We start from the raw sequence: 24176 nt of genomic DNA, 5'->3' as shown, positions 1-24176 counted from the left end.
CCTCAAGACAGTGTTTGTTTGAAGGTCTGCACGCATCTGCAAAGCCACCATGGAGTGTTATGCAGGCCCTCTACAAGACTGCCTGAATTTACCAGCATTTCTGGGAGATGGTAGCAGAGGTATATTTCCCCTTTCCCTTCTGGTTTTTAAAAATGCTTATATAAAGCATTGACATATATATATATATAAATGCTTATATATAAAGCATTGACATATATATATATATATATGAATGCTTATATAATATGCTTATATAATATAGCTTATAATCATTAGCCATATTAAGAAACAGGATAGATGTTCCATGACTTCACTTTGAAAAGTCTCCAATGTTAACCTATTTTCTTACAAAATCTTCTTTGGGCTGCTGTATGAAAACAGTTTGTTTCCAGAAGTAATTCTAGAACCACAGAAAAGTTTAAGAGAAAACAACAAAGAAACATAATGCATAACACTTTCAGGAAGGAAGTTCTCCCAACTGCCCTTGCATCATTTTTTTTTTTTTTTTGTAAAATATAGAATTTAAGACTGAGAAAGGAAGAAAATTTTTGGACTATACTAGATGCACCGAGTAAATGATTTATGAAATTTAACACACCCTAGAATGAGATTCCAGTGATGTGTATTCTATTCTGATTCTGCCTCTGAAATTAGCTTTGTAATCTTAAGTCTTCCCTGGTGGCTCAGATGGTAAAGAGCCTCGTTGTAATGCAGGAGAAGGAAAGTGAAAGTTGCTCAGTCACATCTGACGCTTCATGATCCGATGGACTACACAGTCTATGGGATTCTCCAGTCAGAATACTGGAGTGAGTAGCCGTTCCCTTCTCTAGGGGATCTTCCCAATCCAGGATTTGAACCCAGATCTCTCACACTGCAGGTGGATTTTTTACCTGCTAAGCCCCCAGGGAAGCCCCAGGTTCAATCCCTGGGTCGGGAAGATCCCCTGGAGAAGGAGATGGCAATCTACTCCAGTATTCTGCCTGGAAAATCCCACGGATGGAGAAGCCTGGCAGGCTACAGTCCAAGGGGGTCACAAAGAGTCGGACACGACTGAGTGACTAACACACACAGCATCTTAGGCATATAAATTAATCTGTTAAACATATACAAAATGTTTAGCATAGTGCCCCCAATAATTACTGGGGCTACATAAATATTCTTTGAAAATGTTGGATATCAAGCTCTTGGAATCCTAAAGTGATACAATACATAATAATGTTTAACTGAATACACCAACTGCTATTGTATCATGCTTTAACATTATACGCAGATAAAGAAAACAGATACTTAACAGCTTTTTACATAATATAAGCCCCTAACTAGTTGTGAGTGGAATGAAGTGAGTTTCAGTTATTCACAATGATTCCTTGTGATGTATACTAAAACAGCTTTGGCTTCACTGTATGAACAAGTTTTACTGAATAAACACTGCAGTTCAATGTGGCAGAAGAATGATTCTTACTAAAGGAATAAAACAAAAATAGGCTCTCTGTCCAAACCATATTAGAACCATAAAACCAAATTGGGATAGAAGGAAATACTTTAAATTACTCTGTTTTCCATTGTTTTAAACATGATTTTGAAGCTAAAAGGAGTTGTTTTCTCTGCTGTAATCAGCTTTGATAAAGTCCTGTGAGAGATGATTCTCTTTTGCAGGGCAATCTTAGAAATAAAAAACTTGGGACTTCCCTGTTGGTCCAGTGGTTAAGAATCCACCCTGCAATGAAGGGACATGGGTTCAACCCTTGGTCAGGGAACTAAGATCCCACAGGCCACAACTAAGACCCAATGCAACCAAAAAAGAGAAATTTTCTGGAAACTTGGGATGCAATTCGGATTTCTGGAGACACTGAGCTACCATTTCTCAATACACTGCTTGCAGAAAAACACCATCAACATTTTGTTATCACAATCTTTTAAGCACACTTATGATGTTAACGTGGGCTTCCCAAGTGATGTGAGTGGTAAAGAACCTGCTTGCCAATGCAGGACCCGTAAGAGACGAGGGTTCGGTCCCTAGAGGAGGGCATGGCAACTCAGTCCAGAATTCCTGCCTGGAGAACCCCACGGAGAGAGGAGCCTGGTGGGCTACAGTCCACAGGGTCACAGAGAGTCTAACATGACCGCAGTGACTTAGCATGCACATACAAGAGTTACCTTAGTGACAAATGCTGGATGTGTTTCTTTAGTTTGTGAGGATGAAACCAACCAAACTAAAATAAAATGTTACTAAGGTAGTAAAAATTAAGGTATTTTTTAGATAATTCTGCCATTCATTTAGGGAGCACTCAAATTAATTATGTGCAGTGACCACAATCTTAGACCAACTGTGTGTTTTATTAGGTTGCTGCTACTGCTGCTAAGTCACTTCAGTCGTGTCCGACTCTGTGCGACCCCCATAGATGGCAGCCCACCAGGCTCCTCTGTCCCTGGGATTCTCCAGGCAAAAATACTGGAGTGGGTTGCCATTGCCTTCTCCAATGCATGCATGCATGCTAAGTCGTTTCAGTTGTGTCTGACTCTGTGAGACCCTATGGGCAGCAGCCCACCAGGCTCTTCTGTGCATGGGATTCTCTAGGCAAGAATAATGGAGTAGATAATTGCAGTTTCAGACCATGAATTTTAAATTATTATAACTAGGCTCAAATATATATTTATTAATCAAAGTAGGAACCATTACAATCAACACATTTTTGCCAACGAGAAATAAGTTTGTTTATTCCTGAAGCATAAAAATCTGTGCTTTGGGATTTGATGAACTCTTGGAAAGCATTTTCTGAATCCTGCTGGTTGTGGAAACATTTTCCCTGCAAAAAGTTGTCAAGATGCTTGAAGAAGTGAAAGTCAGTTGGTGAGATGTCAGGTGAATATGGAAGATGAGACAAAACTTCATAGTTCAATTTATTCAAATTTTGAAGCACTGGTTGTACAACATGTGGTCAGGAATTGTCATGGAGAAGAATTAGGCCCTTTCTGTGGACCAGTGCCAGCTGCGGGCACTGCAGTTTTAGGAGCATCTCACTGATCTGCTGAGCATACTTCTCAGATGTAATGGTTTTGCCAGGATTCAAAAAGCTGTAGTGGATCAGACTGGTTCAGTTCAGTTCAGTCCCTCAGTTGTGTCCAACTCTTTGTGACCCCATGGACTGCAGCATACCAGGCCTCCCTGTCCATCACCAACTCCCAGAGTTTACTCAAACTCACGTCCATCGAGTCGGTGATGCCATCCAACCACCTCATCCTCTGTCCTCCCCTTCTCTTCTCGCCTTCAATCTTTCCCAGCATCAGTGTCTTTTCCAATGAGTCATGTCCATCTCTTTGTGACTCTACGGACTGCAGCATGCCAGGCTCTTCTGTCTTTCACTATCTCCTGGAGTTTGCTCACATTTGTTCCATTGAGTTGGTGATGTTAGCTAACAAATTTATCCTCTGCCACTCCCTTCTCCTCCTGCCCTCAATCTCTCCTAGCACATGGGTCTTCTTCAATGAGCTGGCTCTTCACATCAGGTGGCCAAAGCATTGGAGCTTCAGTTGCAGCAACAGTCCTTCCAATGAATATTCAGGACCGATTTCCTTTAGGACTGACTAGTGTGATCTCTTTGCAGTCAAGGGACTCTCAAAAGTCTTCTCCAGCACCACAATTCAAAGCATCAATTCTTTGACAGTCAGCCTTCTTAATGGTCCAAATATCACATTGGTACATGACTCCTGGAAAATCCATAGGCTTGGACTATACGGACCTTTGTCGGCAAGTGATGTCTTTCTTCTTTAATATGCTGTCTAGGTTTGTCATATCTTTCCTTCCAAGAAGCAAGCATCTTTTAAATTTCATGGCTGCAGTCACTGCAGTGATCTTTCATTATTAGCATATAGGAATGCAAGAGATTTCTGTGTATTAATTTTGTAACTTGCAACTTTACCAAATTCACTGATGAGCTCTGGTTTTCTGGAAGCATCATTAGGATTTTCTATGTATAGTATCATGTCTTGGAGCCCATGAAAATAAAATCTGTCACTGTTTCCATTTTTTTCTCATCTATCTGCCATGAAGTGATGGGACCAGATGTCATGATCCGGGTTTTCTGAATGTTGAGTTTCAAGCCAGCTTTTTCACTTTCCTCTTTCACCTTCATCAAGAGGCTCTTTAGTTCCTCTTCATTTTCTGCCATACTGCATATCCGAGGCTGTTGATAATTCTCCCAGCAATTTTGACTCCAGCTTGTGATTCATCGAGCCCAGTATTTCACACTTGCCCTTATTTATGTTATACATACATAACCTTTCAAAGGTGATCCTCATTATGGATTCTGTATTTGTGAAGTTGCCAATTCAGTAAAAATTATTTTAATTCCAAAATAAATAACTGCAGTGCTTTTGTAGTCACTCACAGATGTATGCAGAACATTGGAAAGTCTGAGTCACCAGGCACATGTTCCTGGTTAAGGCTGAATACAGTGTGCCTCTGCTTTATTCCAAGCCTCATACTGTACAAGTGTCCTTTTCTCAGTCTCCTGGGATGCAGCTTGGCATCTTTTTACCTCCTTCTTTTCTGGTAATCTCTCTTTTTAAACAGTCCACAAGCATGGAGGTGCAGAGCTATCTAGTGCCCTAAACAAACCTGAGGAGGCTGTGGTGTGCCTTATGAGGAAAATACATGTGTTGGGTAAGCTTCACTCAGGGGCTGTCAGACTTGGCTGTGAGTTTGATATTAGTGAATTAGCAGTATAGTAAAGAAGGTGTATTCAAACATGAACACACATAAAAAAAGATTGCACTTTGGTTGGTTGATGAAATGAGACCAAAATATGACCAGAGGCTTGAAGAACTGTATTTACTGCTTGAAACAGTGGTCTAGTACTCACTAATTCAGTGTTTGCAGCAACCTTGTAGAACATAATTATGGCAAATAATGAGAATATATTTATCTTGTTTTATAAATGAAATGAATATAAAATCTGAAAAATTATATGTGTGCATACATATGTACATAAATATGCTGTTTCTATTATATATAAAATAAGTTATATGTAATATAATATAAAATATCTTAAAATACATATAGTAATATTTTTAAATTTCATAATAAAAATTAAAAAGGAAAAGAAGTAAAATGTCACTGTTTGCAGATGACATGATACTATACATAGAAAATGCTAATGATGTTGCCAGAAAACCAGAGCTCCTCAATGAATTTGGTAAAGTTGCAAGCTACAAAATTAAAACACAGAAATCTCTTGCATTCCTATACACTAATAGTGAAAGACCAGAAAGAGAAATTAAGGAAACAATCTCATTTACCATCACATCAAAAAGAATAAAATATCTAGAAACACATACTCAAGGATGTAAAAGACTTGTACTTCAAAAACTATAAGATACTGATGAAAGAAATCAAAGATGACGCAAACAGATGGAGAGATACACCATGCTCCTGGATTGGAAGAATCAATGTTGTCAAAATGACCATACCACACAAAGTAATCTACAGATTCAATACAATCCCTATGGAACTATAGCATTTTTCACAGAATTAGAAGAAAAGAATTTATGATTTGCATGGAAACATGAAATACTCCAAACAGCCAGAGCAATCTTGAGAAAGAAAAATGGAGCTGGAGGAATCAGGCTCCCTGACATCAGACTATACTACAAAGCTACAGTCATCAAAACAGGTTGGTATTGGCACAGAAACAGAAATATAGATCAATGGAATAGGATAGAAAGTCGAGATAAACCCACACAACTATGGTCACCTAATCTATGACAAAAGAGGCAAGAACATACAATGGAAAAAAGACAGTCTCTTCTATAGGTGGTGCTAGGAAAACTGGACAGCTACATGTAAAATAATGAAGGCAGAATATTCCCTAATACCATACACAAAAATCAACTCAAAATGGATCAAAGACCTAGATGTAAGACTGGACACTATAAAACTCTTAAAGGTAAACACAGGCAGAACCTCTCTGACATAAATCACAGTAAGATCTTTTTTGATCCACCTCCTAGAGCAATGAAAATAGAAACAAAAATAAACAAATGGAAGCTAATTAAACTTCAGAGCTTTTGCACAGCAAAGGCAACCATAAACAAAACAAAAAGGCAATCCACAGAAAGGGAGAAAATATTGCAAATGAAGTGACTGACAATGGATTAATCTCCAAAATATACAAGCAGCTCACACAGCTCAATGTAAAAGAAAACAACCCAACTCCAAAATGGCAAAAGATCTAAACAGATATTTCTTAAAAAAAAAAAAAAAAGACATGCAGATGGTCAAGAGGCACATGAAAAGATGCTCAACAGTGCTCATTATTTTTTTTAAATGCAAATCTAAACTACCATAAGGTACCACCTCACACCAATCAGAACAGCCATTATCTAAAAGTCTACAAACAATAAATGCTAGTGAAGGTGTGGAGAAAAGGAAACCTTCCCACACTGTTAGTGGGAATGTAAATTGGTACAGCCACTTGGAGAACAGTATGGAGGTTCCTTTAAAAACTAAAACTAGGGCTACCATATGGTCACAAATATATCTGAAAAAAACATATTCAAAAAGATGCATGCATCCCAATATTCATTACAGCACTATTTACAAAAGCCAGGACATGAAAGCAGCCTAAATGCCCAGACGAATGGATTAAGGAGATGTGGTGTGTGTATATATGTATATACAATGGGATACTACTCAACCATAAAAAGAATGAAATAATGCCATTTGTGGTGAAGCAAATCTGACAAAGACAAATATCATGTATTACCACTTATACGTGGACTCTAAAATAAATGGTACAAATGAACCTAGTTACAAAATAGAAACAGAGTCACAGATATAGAAAACAAAACAAAACAAAACAAATTCATGGCTACCAGGAGGAATGGGAAGTGTTAGCTGCTCAGTCAGATCTGATTCTTTGCGACCCCATGGACTGTACCCCTTCATGCTCCTCTATGAAATTCTCCAGGCAAGAATATTGGAGTGGGTTGGCATTCCCTTCTCCAGGGGATCCTCCCGACCCAGGGATTGAACCCTGGGTTGAAAAATCTGCAGGCAGATTTTTGACCATCTGAGCCACCAGGAAAGTCCAGAAGAATGGGGAGCAGGGATAAATTGGGAAACTGGGATTGACATATGCATGCTACGATAGACAGCCACCAAATAGGTAACCAACAAACAGGTAACCAAAAAGACATTCTGTAAGCACAGAGAACTCAATTCAGTACTCTGTAATGACCTATCGGGAAAGAAACCTAAAAAGAGTAGATATATGTATAACTGATTCACTGAGCTGTATAGCAGAAACTAACATAACATCAGAAATCAACTGTACTTAAAGCTGCATAAATAAAGTTTTAACGCATGTACACCTGTGGTGGATTCATGTCAATCTATGCCAAAACCAATACAGAATTGTAAAGTAAAAATTAAAAATAAATAAATTAATTAATTAAAAAAAATAAAGTAAAAATTAAAAATAAATAAATTAAAAAATAAATAAAATAAAATAAAATAAAATAAAAATAAATGATGCATAAGCATCTGGAGATTATCAATTAGTTTTCTAACAATGCACAAAAATAAAATTATCACATATGTTGGTATACATCAGAGAAAGCTAATTGCAGTGATTTCGATTAAACAGTAAGTCAAATGCTCATGTATCACTTATACTTGTCCAACAATAACTTTTAAAATCACTGCAGAGCTGCACTCTATTTTCTCACTTCCCTTCAATGTAAAAACCTCTGAGAACTGGTTTCTGCCTATACCAATTCAAGAGAAATGTTTCATTCAGGAGCATGTACCACTATTATCATTCCTGTCTTCTGAACTATCCCTCACTCTGGTTTCCCTTACAATAGTTTCTCTCATGTTCTTTCCACCTGTCTGACTACTAACACCTGTTGGGGATTCTCCTGTTCATCCTGTAACTATATTCACCTCCAGAATTCTACCCTAGAATCTATTTTCTTATCTTCCTAGGTGATCACATGCACTAAATAATCACTTGGCCCGTGATGTGCAATCCTGCATCTCAGCTCCTCTCCCACATCTACTGCATACAGGACACCTGCTTAGTGGGAATATTCACCCGTGTGTCCACCTAAGGTGATTATACCACCCATTCAAAACTTTCCCAAGATTTCTTTTCTCTATCTCGGTGACTCACCCAGCCATTGAAACCTGAAATCTGGACACCATCCATCGCCTTTATGTTCATTTGGTCAGCAAGTGATTTCTGTTCTATGTTATTAATATCCCTCAAATATATACTGTCTCCAGCACTGTGACTATCCTCCCACAACTTGTTACATGCCTCCTTGCCTCTCTAACAGTGTAACCAAACAATCTTCAAAGTGGCCTCCTGCCTCCAAGTCTGGGCAGGCTCCACTTAGATGGTCCCTAGGCTGTCAGTGTACCCTCTCTTAAATCTTTAAGTCTCTGCTCCCCCAAATTCAAGGCAAAGCCCAAGGTCCTCAGCCAGGTTTGCAGATGCAGTGATGGGTAGGTGTGGGAGAAGCTTTGTAACAGTCTGTTTTTTCACCAAAGTATGTTGTGGTTCAGTTGCTAAATCATGTCTGACTGTTCACAAACCCATGAACTGCTATCTCCTGGAGTTTGCTCAAACTCATGTCCCTTGAGTGGGTGATGCCATCCAACTATCTCATCTTCTGTTGCCTCCTTCTCCTCCTGCCCTCGATCTTTATGGTCTTTACTCTGCCTTCATTATGGTCCAACTCTCACATCTGTACATGACTACTGGAAAAACCATAGCTTAGACTATAGGGATCTTTGTTGGCAAAGTGATGTCTCAGTTTTCTAATATGATGTCTCAGTTCAGTTCAGCCGGTCATATCTGACTCTTTGCAACCCCATGTACTGCAGTATGCCAGGCCTCCCTGTCCATCACCAACTCCTGGAGCCTACTCAAACTCACGTCCATTGAGTTGGTGATGCCATCCAACCATCTCATCTTCTGTCATCCCCTTCTCCTCTCACCTTCAATCTTTCCCAGCATCAGGGTCTTTTCCAATGAGTCAGTTCCTCGCATCATGTGGCTAAAGTATTGGAGCTTCAGCTTAAGCATCAGTCCTTCCAATGGATACTCAGGACTGATTTCCTTTAGGATTGACTGGTTGGATCTCTTTGCAGTCCAAGGGACTCTCAAGAGTCTTCTCCACCACCACAGTCCAAAAGCATCAATTCTTCAGTGCTCGGTTTTTTTTTTTTTAATGGTCTAACTCTCACATCCATACATGACTATTGCAAAAACTACAGCTTTGACTAGACAGACCTTTGTTGGCAAAGTAATGTCTCTGCTTTTTAACATGCTGTCTATGTTTGTCATAGCCAAGCATCATTTAATTTCATGGCTGCAGTCAAAATCAGCAGTGATTTTGAAGCCCAAGAAAATGAAGTCTGTCCCTGTTTCCATTGTTTCTCCATCTATTTGCCATGAAGTGATGGGACCAGAGGCCATGATCTTCATTTTTTGAATGTTGAGTTTTAAGCCAGCTTTTTCACTCTTCTCTTTCACTTTCATCAATAGGCTCTTCAGTTCCTCTTCGCTTTCTGCCATAAGGGTGGTGTCATCTACACATTGGATGTTGACATTTCTCCCAGTAATCTTGATTCCAGCTTCTGCTTCAGCCAGCCCAGTATTTCACATGATGTATTCAGCATTTAAATTAAATAAGCAGGGTGACAACATAACAGCCTTGACATACTCCTTTCCCAATCTGGAACCAGTCCATTTTTCCGTGTCTGGCAGATGTCTAGGTTTGTCATAAACATTTTTTTTCCAAGAAGCAAGCGTATTTTAATTTTGTGGCTGCAGTCACCATCTGCTGTGATTTTGGAGCTCAGGGGAAAAAAAAAGCTGTCACTCTTTCCATTTTTTCCCCATCTATTTGCCATGAAGTGATGGAACTGAATGCCATGATCTTAGTTTTCTGAATGTTGATGTAGTGAGATTATCATTACAGCAATAGGTAAATGAACAGGAAGACTGTGGAGGTTCAAGAGAAGACAGAAACAAATCTCAGAAGCTGGGAAAACTAACTTTGCAAGGGAAATATTATAGTACTGCTGAGAAGTGAATTCCAGCAACAGGTCTCTGGCATGACTAGATGACAGCAGTCAGTGTTGTATAAGGACAGCCACCCTGTCAAGAAACAAACGTTGAGCTACCCTGGTGTGAATATAGGCTTAATGAGGGTTGTTGGGCTTTTGTCTGGTGAGCAGGATGGTGTATACTACACTCCAGGCATTTTTCTAGGTGTAGGGACACAGCAAGAAGCAGAGCAAAGTGCTCTCTTAATGGACCTTACACTGTTTGGGGACAAATAAATGACACAACCTCAGAGAATGGTTAAATGTCACAAGGAATATAAAACTGGCGGGGGTGTGCTCAGAACAGTATTTGTATAATAAATAATTGAATATTATTTATTCACACTACATTCTCAGTTCTCCAAGGGATGGCACTTAGCTGGCACCATTACAATCAATATCTGCTTTATGGCAGCAGGACTCAACTCTCTAAATCTGTCTATTTCAGAGCAGAGGTAAGGGATAGTCCCAAAGAGGTGTTTAAGTAAAGGCCATGAAGTTTTGTCTTGAGTAGATCTGGAAAGATGGGGAGTGCAACTCAGGGTGGATCAATGGAAAATTGGACCAGATGGACTCAGAGGTTCTTAGAGTATGGTTAAGAGAGGTCTCTATTATACTGTGAGAGCTAATGCAATTAAAATGTTTGGTTAGCACTGGATATAGGCTCTTGGATTGTCTGAGAGAGACTTTAGCTTTAGAAAATGAAGCACATTGAAAAGCCTTTGCTGCTGAATATACCCATGTAAAGTAACCTGAGCACACAGGTTAATGTAAGAAAATGAATTTTACTACTGAAGAAGGCCTAATTATAAACAAAGATTTGGCATATATAATGGAACACATTTTTAGTATATAGATTTAATTTTAGAATTTTGTCCTGGTAACTAGAAAAAATATGGGATCCAAAATTGGCCATATTCTTAGAGAAGTGTATTTTGAAATTCATTTTTTCACTATATGTCATTGAACACAGGCTCATGAGCAATCGTGTTTAACACTAGACTTTTGTTTTCTTCCACATTTTAGACACATTTGATCTACATAAGTTTTTCCTAAGGATTTGCTGTTGTCATCATCTGTCTTCCAGATAACATACAACATAATGCCCACCAAGACACAAATATTTTCTTATTCACTGCTGTGACTCAGTACCCCAAAGAATGTTTGGGCAAATAGCTGTTCAAAAATTTTTAAAAAATCATATAACACGTGAAGAGAACCAGAGAAGAAATAAAAGGCTAATTGAAGGTGCTTGATGAACAGACATGAAGAAAAGATTCACATAATTAGGACTGAAAGTGAAAGTCACTCAGTCACATCTGACTCTGTGACCCCATGGGACTGTATAGTCCATGGAATTCTCCAGGCCAGAATACTGGAGTGGGCAGCCGTTCCCTTCTCCAGAGGATCTTCCCAACCCAGGGATGGAACCCAGGTCTCCCACATTGCAGGCGGATTTTTTACCAGCTGAGCCACTAGGGAAGCCCAAAAGTGAAAGTGAAAGTCGCTCAGTCATGTCGGACTCAATGAGGATTAACCTAATGGTAATAAGGTGAAGCATTTCACACCTATAAGGATAAAAAGGTATTATCTTTACAAGAGTCATTGTTTCTTTGACCAGGAAGTCATGGAGAAGCAGAAGAATTACTAACACCTGAATTTCATAATAAAGGGGATACAATACAGAAGACTAGTAAAACATGAATAGATACCTATCCATTTAGTCTGAAGGGATATGGTCTCCCACCCACGTGACCTACTGGGCAAATTCTGAGTGTCTCACACAACCTTGGAATCATCATAATGATTTTGAAAGATTAGATATGGCTGATGATGCATGATTTATAAGCAAAATTTCTAGATTCTACCTGGGTCGCGAAAACAGTTTTGCTCTTCATTCAAAAAGATGGAGTCAAAAGAAAAATTCAGCACTTGGTCTACAAAATACAGATTCAGAATATTGTATAATATAATCACATATAATGTGAACAACTATATGAATCACATACTCATTCATGTTTTAGATGTGAAATCTAGCAAATTGTTTGACTTCTTTTTTAATGAGTTATAGAGTTAAGGACTCCTTTTTACCCATAAGCAAAAAAGAATAGTCCATAAAATTACAGTCTCTTGATCCTAAAGGCCCACTGGATGAAAAACCAAGATTCACTTTCCTTCACCATTAAGAGTGGAGTGAGCTGACAGAATCCTCTAACATGTGACTACAGAACATGGATTTCAGTCAAGGACTATTTAGGAATCAGTGAGCAGACTTTCTATTCTCAGTTATGAGGCCCTGAGGATATGAAAATGACAACCACTCTGATATATGATGGACCAAACTTCTATTTCTAAGATCACAATTAACATAAATGATTAAATGGTATTATCTCATTTAAAAAAGAGCTGTGCTTAATGTTTCACCAAATTCCAGTATAACTCATTCCCTGGGCTATCATCATTACAGACACCTATACATGAACAACCTGTGAAACGACAGAAGATGAAGCCAGTCTTCAGAGAACAGCTTGGCTTCAGTCTCAGGCCCCATCAGTCTCTGGAGAATTCCTGAACTAGGAGAGCCTTCCAGAGCACAGCTTCATACAGATCTGATCTTCAGAAGATATGCAACATTCCAAAGCAGAAATGTGTGGAGTAGTGAGTCCTTTGATATAATCATGTTTCAAGGATTTCAAACAGCAATAGATTAATAGATTTCTCCTATTAAATTTTTTTTGTTCTTTTAATATTGCTTGAAATTTCCCACTGCTGCTTATTTCATAGGAATATAGGAAGAATCAAGACTATAACATTTATAAAGCTTTTATGGTACTTGGGGAAAACGTGTTAAATATCCAGGAGTATTTATACATCCTATAAAAATAGAATATAATGTTTTAAAGATCAGAAAATCGTCAATGTACTTTGTTTTGTAGCACAATGTTTTGATAAAGCAAATACCAATTTGAACTGAAGTTGTACGTGGAGATAAAACTTTAAAGAATATCTAACTTTCTATTACAAAAAGCATAAAAATTGTAATGCCTTTATAAGTATATGCCATTTTAACTAATAACTACTGTATTTACTGTCATTAAAAAACAGTAATAATGAATATTATCCACAAAACAGCATGTTTAGCTAATTGCTCGTATGTCACAACTGTGTGATTTATGATACAACATCATTTATTTTTCTGTGATATTAAAATAATCCCTTTTAAACCAATGCCTATTTTTCAAAATGCTTTCTACCTTTCTGCTGAGCAGGGAGGGAAGTGCAGCATCTTTTCAGAATTTACCTTGAATAATAAATTGTTCCATGTTTTCTTTGAAAGGTTGGATGTGCTCTTTTGACGACACTTGGTAAACTTTCCCCGCTTCAACTTCACAGGCTGAAATTAAAGAGAAACAGTGTTCAGAATGTCACACTGCTAATGGTGCATTGAAACAATTACAAATTGTTTTAGGAAACCCTATTAACCATGATAACTGACAAATGTCAGCATCTAATGCTGTTGAAAGAAGCCTAGCATCAAGGCTTCACTTTAGGGGATTATAAAAATAAATTTAAAATATTATAGTTGATGTACAACATTATGTTAGTTTCAGGTATACAACAGTGATTCAACATTTAAATACATTATGGAATGAATGCCATGGTGAGTCTAGTAACTATCTGTGACCATACAAAGCTATTACAATATTACTGAGTATATTTCTCATGCTGTATATTAAACCCCACTCAGTTCAGTTCAGTCGTTCAATCGTGTCTAACTATTTGCGACCCCATGAATCACAGCACGCCAGGCCTCCCTGTCCGTCACCAACTCCTGGGGTCTACTCAAACTCTTGTCCATCGAGTCAGTGATGCCATCCATCCATCACATCTTCTGTCCTCCCCTTCTCCTCCTGCCCCCAATCCCTCCAAGCATCAGGGTCTTTTCCAATGAGTCAACTCTTCACATGAGGTGGCCAAAGTATTGGAGTTTCAGCTTCAGCATCAGTCTTTCCAATGAGCACCCAGGACTGATCTCATTTAGGATGGACTGGTTGGACCTCCTTGCAGTCCAAGGGACCCACAAGAGTCTTCTCCAGCACCACAGTTCAAAAGCATCAATTCTTTGGTGCTCAGCTTTCTTCACAGTCCAACTCTCACATCCATACATGACCACTGGAAAAACCATAGCCTTGACTAGATGGACCTTTGTTGGCAAAGTAATGTCTCTCTCTCTTTTTTTTTAAATGGGTTCTTTTTTTAAAATATAAATTTATTTATTTTAATTGGAGGTTAATTGCTTTACAATATTGTATTGGTTTTGCCATACATCAACATGAATCCACCACAGGTATACACGTGTTCACCATCCTGAACCCCTCTCCCTCCTCCCTCCCCATACCATCCCTCTGGGTCGTCCCAGTGCACCAGCCCCAAGCATCCAGTATCATGCATCAAACCTGGACTGGCGATTCATTTCATATATGATATTATACATGTTTCAATGCCATTCTCCCAAATCATCCCACCCTTTCCCTCTCCCACAGAATCCAAAAGCCTGTTCTATACATCTGTGTCTCTTTTGCTGTCTCAAATGTCTTTGCTTTTGAATATGCTATCTAAGTTGGTCATAACTTTCCTTCCAAGGAGTAAGCATCTTTTAATTTCATGGCTGTAGTCACCATCTGCAGTGATATTGGAGCCCCCCAAAATAAAGTCTGATACTGTTTCCCCATCTATTTCCCATGAACAACAGACTGGTTCCAAATAGGAAAAGGAGTATGTTAAGGTTGTATATTGTCACTCTGCTTATTTAACTTATATTCAGAGTACATCATGCGAAATGCTGGGCTGGAAGAAGCACAAGCTGGAATCAAGATAATCTGATATGCAGATGGCACCATCCTTATGGCAGAAAGTGAAGAGGAACTAAAAAGGCTCTTGATGAAAGTGAAAGAGGAGAGTGAAAAAGTTGGCTTAAACCTCAACATTAAATCGCATTACTTATTTTATATTAAATACAAGATTATACCTCTTATCCACATTGCCTTTTTCAACCATCCCTGCACCCCTACCCCAGCAACCACAAGCTTATTCTCTGTATCAATGCATCTTTTCTGTTTTGTTGATCGTTTGTTTTGCTTTTTGGGTTCCACACATAACTGACAGTCATAGGACATTGTCTTTCTTGTCTGACATATCCCACTTAGCATAATATCCTCCAGGCCCATTTGTGCTGCTGCAAGTAGGGATCTTTCCTTTCTCCATGGCTGAATAACGTTCCACTGTGTGTGTAGGTGAAACGTGTGTGTGTGTGTATGTATGCATATATATGCATATATATATAAAACAGGTATATGCAAATATGTATGTGTAAAACATGTCTTCTTAATCCATTCATCTATTGGTGGATACTTAGGTTGCTTCCAAATCTTGGCTATTTATAAATTAGGCTTCAACAAACATAGGGGTGTATACATCATTTTCAATTAGCATTTTTACTGGTATAAATACCCAGAACTGGAATTCAGAACTGGTTCCAAATAGGGAAAGGAGTACGTCAAGGCTATATGTTGTCACCCTGATTATTTAACTTATATGCAGAGTACATCATGAGAAACGCTGGGCTGAAGGAAGCACAAGTTGGAATCAAGCTTGCCTGAAGAAACATCAATAACCTCAGATATGCAGATGACACCACCCTTATGCCAGAAAGTGAAGAAGAACTAAAGAGCCTCCTGATAAAAGTAAAAGAAGAGAATGAAAAAGTTGGTTTTAAAACTCAACATTCAGAAAATTAAGATCATGGCATCTGGTCCCATCACTTCATGGCAAATAGATGGAGAAACAGTGGAAACAGTGACAAAGACTTTATTTTGGGGGGCTCCAAAATCACTGCAGATGCTGACTACAGCCATGAAATTAAAAGATGCTTGCTCCTTGGAAGAAAAGTTATGACCAACCTAGACAGCATATTAAAAAGCAGAAACATTACTTTGCCAACAAAGGTCCGTCTAGTCAAAGCTATGGTTTTTCCACTAGTTGTGTATGGATGTGAGAGTAGGACTATAAAGAAAGCTGAGCACTGAAGAATTGATGCTTTTGAACTGTGGTGTTGGAGAAGACTCTTGAGAGTCCCTTGGACTGCAAGGAGATACAACCATTCAATTCTAAAGGAAATCAGTCCTGAATATTCATTGGAAGTACTGATGCTGAAACTCCAATACTTCGGCCACCTGATGCAAAAACTGACTCATTTGAAAAGACCCTGATGCTAGGAAAGATTGAAGGTGAGAGGAGAAGGGGAGGACAGAGGATGAGATGGTTGGATGGCATCACTGACTCAATGAACATGAGTTTGAGTAAACTCCAGGAGTTGGTGATGGACAGGGAGGCCTCACGTGCTGCAGTCCTTGGGGTCACAAAGAGTCAGACACAACTCAGCAACTGAACTGGACTGATGGTATTTTTCTATTTCTTGAGGAATTGTCATACTGTTCTCTATAGTAGCTGCTTGAATTTACATGCCCAGAAACAGTGAATGAGGGTTCCCTTTTCTCCATGTTCTTCTCGCCAATAGTTATTTCTTGTCTTTTTGATAATGGTCATTCTAAGAGAAGTTAGGTGATAGCACATTGGTTTTGATTTGTGCTTTCCTGATAATTAGTGATGTTGAGAACTTTTATCATGTGTTTGTTGGCTATATTTTTGTCCTTTGGAGAAATGACTGTTCAGGTCCTCTATAGTTTTTAATTGGATTGTTTTTTTAATATTAGGTTATAAGATTTCTTGATATAATTGGAATATTAAGCCTTTATCCAGGATATTATTCACAAAATATCTTCTCCCATACAGCCGGCTGCCTTTTCATTTTGATGGTTTCTTTGGCTGTACAAATGCTTTTTTGTTTGACATAGTCCCATTTATTTTTGCTTTTCTTACCCTTGCCTGAGGAAACATATCTAAAAAAAAGTCCCTAGGACCTAAGACGAAAAAGAATATACTGCCTATATTTTCCTGTATGTATTTTGTGGTTTCAGTTCTTACATTTGACTCTTTAACCATTTCACCTCTGAATGTGTTGTAAGAAGGCCCATTGCCAACAATGTGCACTCCCCACGTCACGTGTTTATGCTGAGACCACCTCCCCTCCAGAAAACAACTTGGAGGCTTGCTCACACTGCACAGAGGTTCGTGCCTTTGCTGACTCTGAAGTTATGGCCCCTCCTCTCTGAGAACAGAGATACCTTGAGCGGTATCACAGGTGGTGACAGAGAACTGGACGGTCATCTAGCCCTGGTGTGTCACCCACAACATCCACACACATCATGTGGCCGTTGATGATCAGTGTGAGGTAGATCAGGGTTAGTGATGACCAGTAAAGAATACAACAATAGTATGGAAAATGACAACATGTCTGAGTTTGTCCCTATAAATATCATTCCCACAATCTGAAGCACTGCCTCAGTGCAATGCTTAGGAGATGAGAGTTCCGTGTTCTTGCTGTGTTAGAAGCTGTCCCTCTGGTGGTGGTGGTCACTGTAGCAAACTTGATAACCCTCTTGTTGTGTAGCCAGTAGTCTTCTGCATATTTTACCTACGTAAAACCCTTTCATCTTCATAGTAAAGTAGACACTATTATTAACTGCATGTTACAGGTGAAGAAACTGAGGCACAGAGGGGGTGCATGCCTGGCCAATAGAATAGAACTTAAGCCCCCTGCACTAGAAGCCCAGAATTTTAACCACTGGATCTCCAAGGAAGTCCCTACCTTTTCTTTTCTTTCTCTTCATTTTTATTAAACAGAACTTCATTTAAAAATTTTTTATTTATTTACTATTTTATTTTGGCTTCCCCGTGTACTCATCGCTGCACTTGGGCTTTCTCCAGCTGCAGCAGGCACGGGCCGTTATTGGTCGCAGCGCACAGGTTCCACATCGCGGCGGCCTCTCTTGTCGCGGAGCACAGGCTCTAGGCACACAGGCTTCACCATGTGGCTCATGGCCTTAGCTGCTCTGCAGCGGGTGGGATTTCCCTGGACCAGCGATCAAACCTGTGTCCCCTGCATTGGCAGGTGGATTCTTAATCACTGGACCACAAAAGGAAGTCCCCTACCTTTTCTTTATTGAAGTATAATTGATGTACAAATTATGTAAGTTCCAGGCATACAATATAGCAACAAACAATTTTAAAAGTTATACTCCATTTATAGTTATTTTAAAATATTGGCTATATTCTCTGTATTGTAAAATACATCCTTGTAGTGTATTTTATACATGACAGTTTGTACCAACCACTCCTCGTTCCCCGTATCATCCCTCTCCCTTCCCTCACCCAACTATTAACTGCTAGTTTGTTCTCTATAACTGTGAGTCTGCTTTTTTTTTTTTTTTTACTAAATCCACTACTTTGCAGTATTTTTTAGTTTCCATGTATAAGTGCTATCACACAGTATTTATCTTTTTTCACTCTGCACAGTACCTTCTAATTCTATCCATGTTGTTGTAAGTGGCAAAATTTCATCCCTTTTTATGGCTGTGTTCCATTGTGTATGTGTTTGTATATGTGTGTGTGTGTGTGTGTGTACATCTTCTTTATCCATTCATCTGCTGATGGACATTTAGGTTGCTTCCATATTTTGATAACTGTGAATAATGTTGCTATAAATATAGGGATGTATGTATCTTTTCAAATTTGTATTTGTGTGTTTTTTTTTTAAGACATATACCCAGGAGTGGAATTGCTGGTTCATGTGGTAGCTCTATTTTTAGTTTTTTATAAATCTTCTATAGTGTTTTCCACAGAGACTGCACTAATTTATATTCCCAACAACAGTGCACAAGGATTCCCTTTTCTCCATATCCTTACCAACATTTGTTGTGTTTTTGATGATAACCATTCTGAAAAGTGTGAGGTGATACCACATTGTGGTTCTGATTTGCATTTCACAAGCAGTCAAGAGTCTTCTCCAGTACCACAATTTGAAAGCATCAGTTCTTCAGCACTCAGCCTTCTTTATGGTCCATCTCTCACATCTGTAGGTTTCTCAAAGTTTTCCTACATTTCTCAAAGTTTGCTGTGAAGGAGCAACTATATTTTAATTTCATGGCTGCAGTCACCATCCACAGTGGTTTTGGAGCCCCCCAGAATAAAATCTGGCACTGTTTCCACTTTTTCCCCTTCAGTTTTCTATGAAGTGATGGAACTGGAAGCCAAGATCTTAGTTTTTTGAATGTTGAGTTTTAAGCCAGCTTTCCTCTTACACCCTCATCAAGAAGCTCTTTAGTTCCTCTTCATTTTCTGCCATTAGAATGGTATCATCTGCATATCTAAGGTGGCTGATATTGCTCCTGGCAATCTTGACTCCAGCATGTGCTTCATCCAGGCTTGAGCTTCATCCAGCCTGGCATTTCGCATAATGTACTCTGCATATACGTTAAATAAGTAGGGTGACAATATACAACCCTGTCCTACTCCTTTCCCAATGTGGAACCAGTCAATTGTTCCAGGTACTGTTCTGACTGTTACTCCTTTGACTCACATTCAGGTTTCTCAGAAGACAGGTAAGCTGGTCTAGTGTTCCCATTTCTTTAAGAATTCCCCAGTTTGTTGTGAAATACACAAAGGCTTTTGTGTAGTCAGTGAAGTGGAAGTAGATGTTTTTCTGGAACTCCCTTGCTTTCTCCATGATGCAGCGAATGTTGGTCATTTGATCTCTCGTTCCTCTGCCTCTTCAAAACCCAGCTTGTACATCTGAAAGTTCTCAGTTCATTTACTGCTGAAGCCTAGCTTGAAGGATTTTGAGCATAACCTTGCTAGCATGTGAAATGAGTGCAACTACAGGGTAGTTTAAACATTCTTAGTATTGCCCTTTGGGATTGAAATGAAAACTGACTTTTTCCAGTCCCATGGCCACTGCTGAAATTTCCAGATTTGCTGACTTAAAAGTACTAGACAGACTTTTGTCAACAAAGAAAAGTCTCAGCTTTTTAATATGCTGTCTAGGTTTGTCATAGCTTTTCTTCCAAGGAGCAAGTGTTTTTTAATTTCACGGCTGCAGTCACCATCTGAGGTGATTCTGGAGCCAAAGAAAATAAAGTCTGTCACTGCTTCCATTGTTTCCTCATCTATTTGCCATGAAGTGATGGGACCAGATGCCATAATCTTAGTTTTTTGAATCTTGAGTTTTAAGCCAGTTTTGTCACTCTCCTCTTTCACCTTTATCAAGAGGTTCTTTAGTTCCTCTTCTCTTTCTGCCATAAGAGGGGTGTCATCTGCATATCTGAGGTTATTGATATTTCTTCAGGCAATCTTGGTTCCAGCTTGTGCTTCATCCAGCCTGGAATTTCGCATGATGTACTCTGCATGTAAGTTAAATAAGCAGGGTGACAATATATAGCCTTGACATACTCCTTTCCCAGTTTGGAACAAGTCCGTTGTCCCATGTCTGTTCTAACTGTTGCTTCTTGACCTGCATACAGATTTCACAGGAGGCAGGTTAGGTGGTCTGATAGTCCCATCTGTTTTAAGAATTTTCCAGTTTGTTGTGATCCACACAGTCAAAGGCTTTAGCATAGTCAATAAAGCAGAAGTAGATGTTTTCCTGAAATTCTCTTGCTTTTTCTATGATCCAATGGATGCTGGCAATTTGATCTCTGGTTCTTCTGCCTTTTCTAAATCCAGGTTGAACATCTGGAAGTTCTTGGTCCACATACTGTTGAAGTCTGGCTTGGAGAATTTTGAATATTAATTTACTAACATGTGAAATGAGTTCAATAGTTCAACTGTTTGAACATTCTTCAGCATTGTACTTCTTTGAGACTGGAATGAAAACTGGCCTTCTCTAGCCCTGTGGTCACTGCTAAGTTTTCCATATTTGCTGGCATATTGAGTGCAGCACTTTCACAGCATCATATTTTACGATTTGAAATAGCTCAACTGGAATTCCATCACCTCCACTAGCTTTGTTAGTAGTGATACTTCCTCAGGCCTCCTTGGCTTTGCATTCCAGGATGTCTGGCTCTAAATGAGTGATCACACCATCGTGGTTATCTGGGTCATTAAGACCTTTTTGGTATAGTTCTTGTGTGTATTCTACCCACCTTCTTCTTAATATCTTCCACTTCTGTTAGGTCCATACAGTTTCTGTCCCTCATCAAGCCCATCTTTGCATGAAATATTCCCTTGGTATCCCTAATTTTCTTGATGAGATCTCTAGTCTTTCCCATTCTATTGTTTTCCTCTATTTCTTTGCATTGATGACTAGGAAGGCTTTCTTATCTCTCATTGCTATTCTTTGGAACACTGTATTCAAATGGGTATATCTTTCCTTTTCTTCTTTGCCTTTAGCCTCTCTTTTTTTCTTGGCTATTTGTAAGGCCTCCTCAGAAATCCATTTTGCCTTTTTGCATTTCTTTTTCTCGGGAATGGTCTTGATCACTGTCTCTGGTAAAATGTCACAAACCTCTGTCCAATAGTTCTTCAGGCACTCTATCAGGTCTAATCCCTTGAATCTGCTTGTCACTTCCACTGTATAATCATAAGGGATGTAATTTAGGTCAAACCTGAATGGCCTAGAGGTTTTCCCTACTTTCTTGAATTTAAGTCTGAATTTTTCAATAAGCTGTTCATGATCTGAGCCACTATCAGCTCCTGGTCTTTTTTTTTTTTTTTTTTTTTTGCTGCTTGTATAGAGCTTCACCATCTTCAACTGCAAAGAGTATAATCAATCCATGAGCACCCATATTTGATATTCTCAGGGGAGCACCTAAGGGGCAGGATTTCACTAATTCTTGACAGTGATGCTTGTATCTTTGGTACTCACGGCACCTAGCAAAGGCCTATCATGCCTCAGGCATACAATAAATATTAACGGCACCCCACTCCAGTACTCTTGCCTGGAAAATCCCATGGACGGAGGAGCCTGGTAGGCTGCAGCCCATGGGGTCGCTAAGAGTCGGACACGACTAAGCGATTTCACTTTCACTTTTCAGTTTCATGCATTGGAGAAGGAAATGGCAACTCACTCCAGTGTTCTTGCCTGGAGAATCCCAGGGACGGGGGAACCTGATGGGCTGCCGTCTATGAGGTCGCACAGAGTTGGACACGACTGAAGCGACTTAGCAGCACTAGCACCAGCAAGCAAACTATACGAGCTACCACACGCCCGAGGTCAGGGAAGGTGGCAGAGAGGAGCAACCCCACATCGAAGGAGCGGAGGCTGCGTGGGTGCAGAAGGGCTGAGAGGAGCTACTCCATGTTCAAGGTAAGGAGGGGCGGCCGTGAGGAGATACCCTTTGTCCAAGGTAAGGAGCAGCGGCTGTGCTTTGCTGGAGCAGCCATGAAGAGATACCCCACGTCCAAGGTAAGAGAAACCCAAGTAAGATGATAGGTGTTGCGAGAGGGCAGACACACTGAGACCATAATCACAGAAAACCAGTCAATCTAATCACACTAGGACCACAGCCTAGTCTAACTCAATGAAACTAAGCCATCTCGTGTGGGGTCGCCCAAGATGGGAGGGTCATGGTGGAGAGGTCTGACAGAATGTGGTCCACTGGAGAAGGGAATGGCAAACCACTTCAGTATTCTTGTCTTGAGAACCCATGAACAGTATGAAAAGGCAAAATGATAGGACACTGAAAGAGGAACTCCTCAGGTTGGTAAGTGCCCAATATGCTACAGAAGATAAGTGGAGAAATAACTCCAGAAAGAATGAAAGGATGGAGCCAAAGCAAAAACAACACCCAGTTGTGGATGGGACTGGTGATATAAGCAAGACTGATTCAATGCTGTAAAGAACAATATTGCATAGGAACCTGGAATGTCAGGTCCATGAATCAAGGCAAATTGGAAGTGGTCAAACAGGAGACGGCAAGAGTGAACGTCAACATTCTAGGAATCAGCGAACTAAAATGGACTAGAATGGGTGAATTTAACTCAGATGACCATTATATCTACTACTGCAGGCAGGAATCCCTTAGAAGAAATGGAGTAGCCATCATGGTCAACAAAAGAGTCCGAAATGCAGTACTCGGATGCAATCTCAAAAATGACAGAATGATCTCTGTTCGTTTCCAAGGCAAACCATTCAATATCACAGTAATCCAAGCCTATGCCCCAACCAGTAACGCTGAAGAAGCTGAAGTTGAATGGTTCTATGAAGACCTACAAGACCTTTTAGAACTAACACCCAACAAAGATGTCCTTTTCATTATAGGGGACTGGAATGCAAAACTAGGAAGTCAAGAAACACCTGGGGTAACAGGCAAATTTGGCCTTGGAGTTCGGAATGAAGCAGAGCAAAGGCTAATAGAGTTTTGCCAAGAAAACGCACTGGTCATAGCAAACACCCTCTTCCAACAACACAAGAGAAGACTCTACACATGGACATCACCAGATGGTCAACACTGAAATCAATTGATTATATTCTTTGCAGCCAAAGATGGAGAAGCCCTATACAGTCAGCAAAAAGAAGACCAGGAGTGGACTGTGGCTCAGATTATGAACTCCTTATTGCCAAATTCAGACTTAAATTGAAGAAAGTAAGGAAAACCACTAGACCATTCAGGTATGACCTAAATCAAATTCCTTATGATTATACAGTGGAAGTGAGAAATAGATTGAAGGGACTAGACTAGGTCTGATAGATAGAGTCCCTGATGAACTATGGAATGAGGTTCGTGACATTGTACAGGAGACAGGGATCAAGGCCAACCCCATGGAAAAGAAATGCAAAAATGCAAAATGACTGTCTGAGGAGGCCTTACAAATAGCTGTGAAAAGAAGAGAAGCAAAAAGCAAAGGAGAAAAGGAAATATATAAGCATCTAAATGCAGAGTTTCAAAGAACAGCAAGAAGAGATAAGAAAGCCTTCCTCAGTGATCAGTGCAAAGAAATAGAAGAAAACAATAGAATGGGAAAGACTAGAGATCTCTTCAAGAAAATTAGAGATACCAAGGGAATATTTCATGCAAAGATGGGCTCAATAAAGGACAGAAATGGTATGGACCTAACAGAAGAAGAAGATATTAAGAAGAGGTGGCAAGAATACACAGAACAA

General features: G+C 39.5%; 1 protein-coding gene across 1 annotated transcript in view; it reads right to left on the bottom strand.

The window, feature by feature from the left end:
• The window catches only part of FMN2 (formin 2), a 178087-nt gene that overhangs the window by 44094 nt on the left and 109817 nt on the right, over positions 1 to 24176 (bottom strand). The window contains exon 9 of the mRNA XM_040242124.1: positions 13419 to 13511. Within this exon, the coding sequence (XP_040098058.1) occupies positions 13419 to 13511 (93 nt within the window). The remainder of the gene's footprint in view (positions 1 to 13418; positions 13512 to 24176) is intronic.

This window comes from Oryx dammah, unplaced genomic scaffold (genome assembly GCF_014754425.2).
Source record: "Oryx dammah isolate SB20612 unplaced genomic scaffold, SCBI_Odam_1.1 HiC_scaffold_6, whole genome shotgun sequence".
NCBI lineage: Eukaryota > Metazoa > Chordata > Mammalia > Artiodactyla > Bovidae > Oryx > Oryx dammah.
The sequence above is the reverse complement of the archived record's forward strand: the minus strand, read 5'-3'. Positions and strand labels throughout refer to the sequence as shown.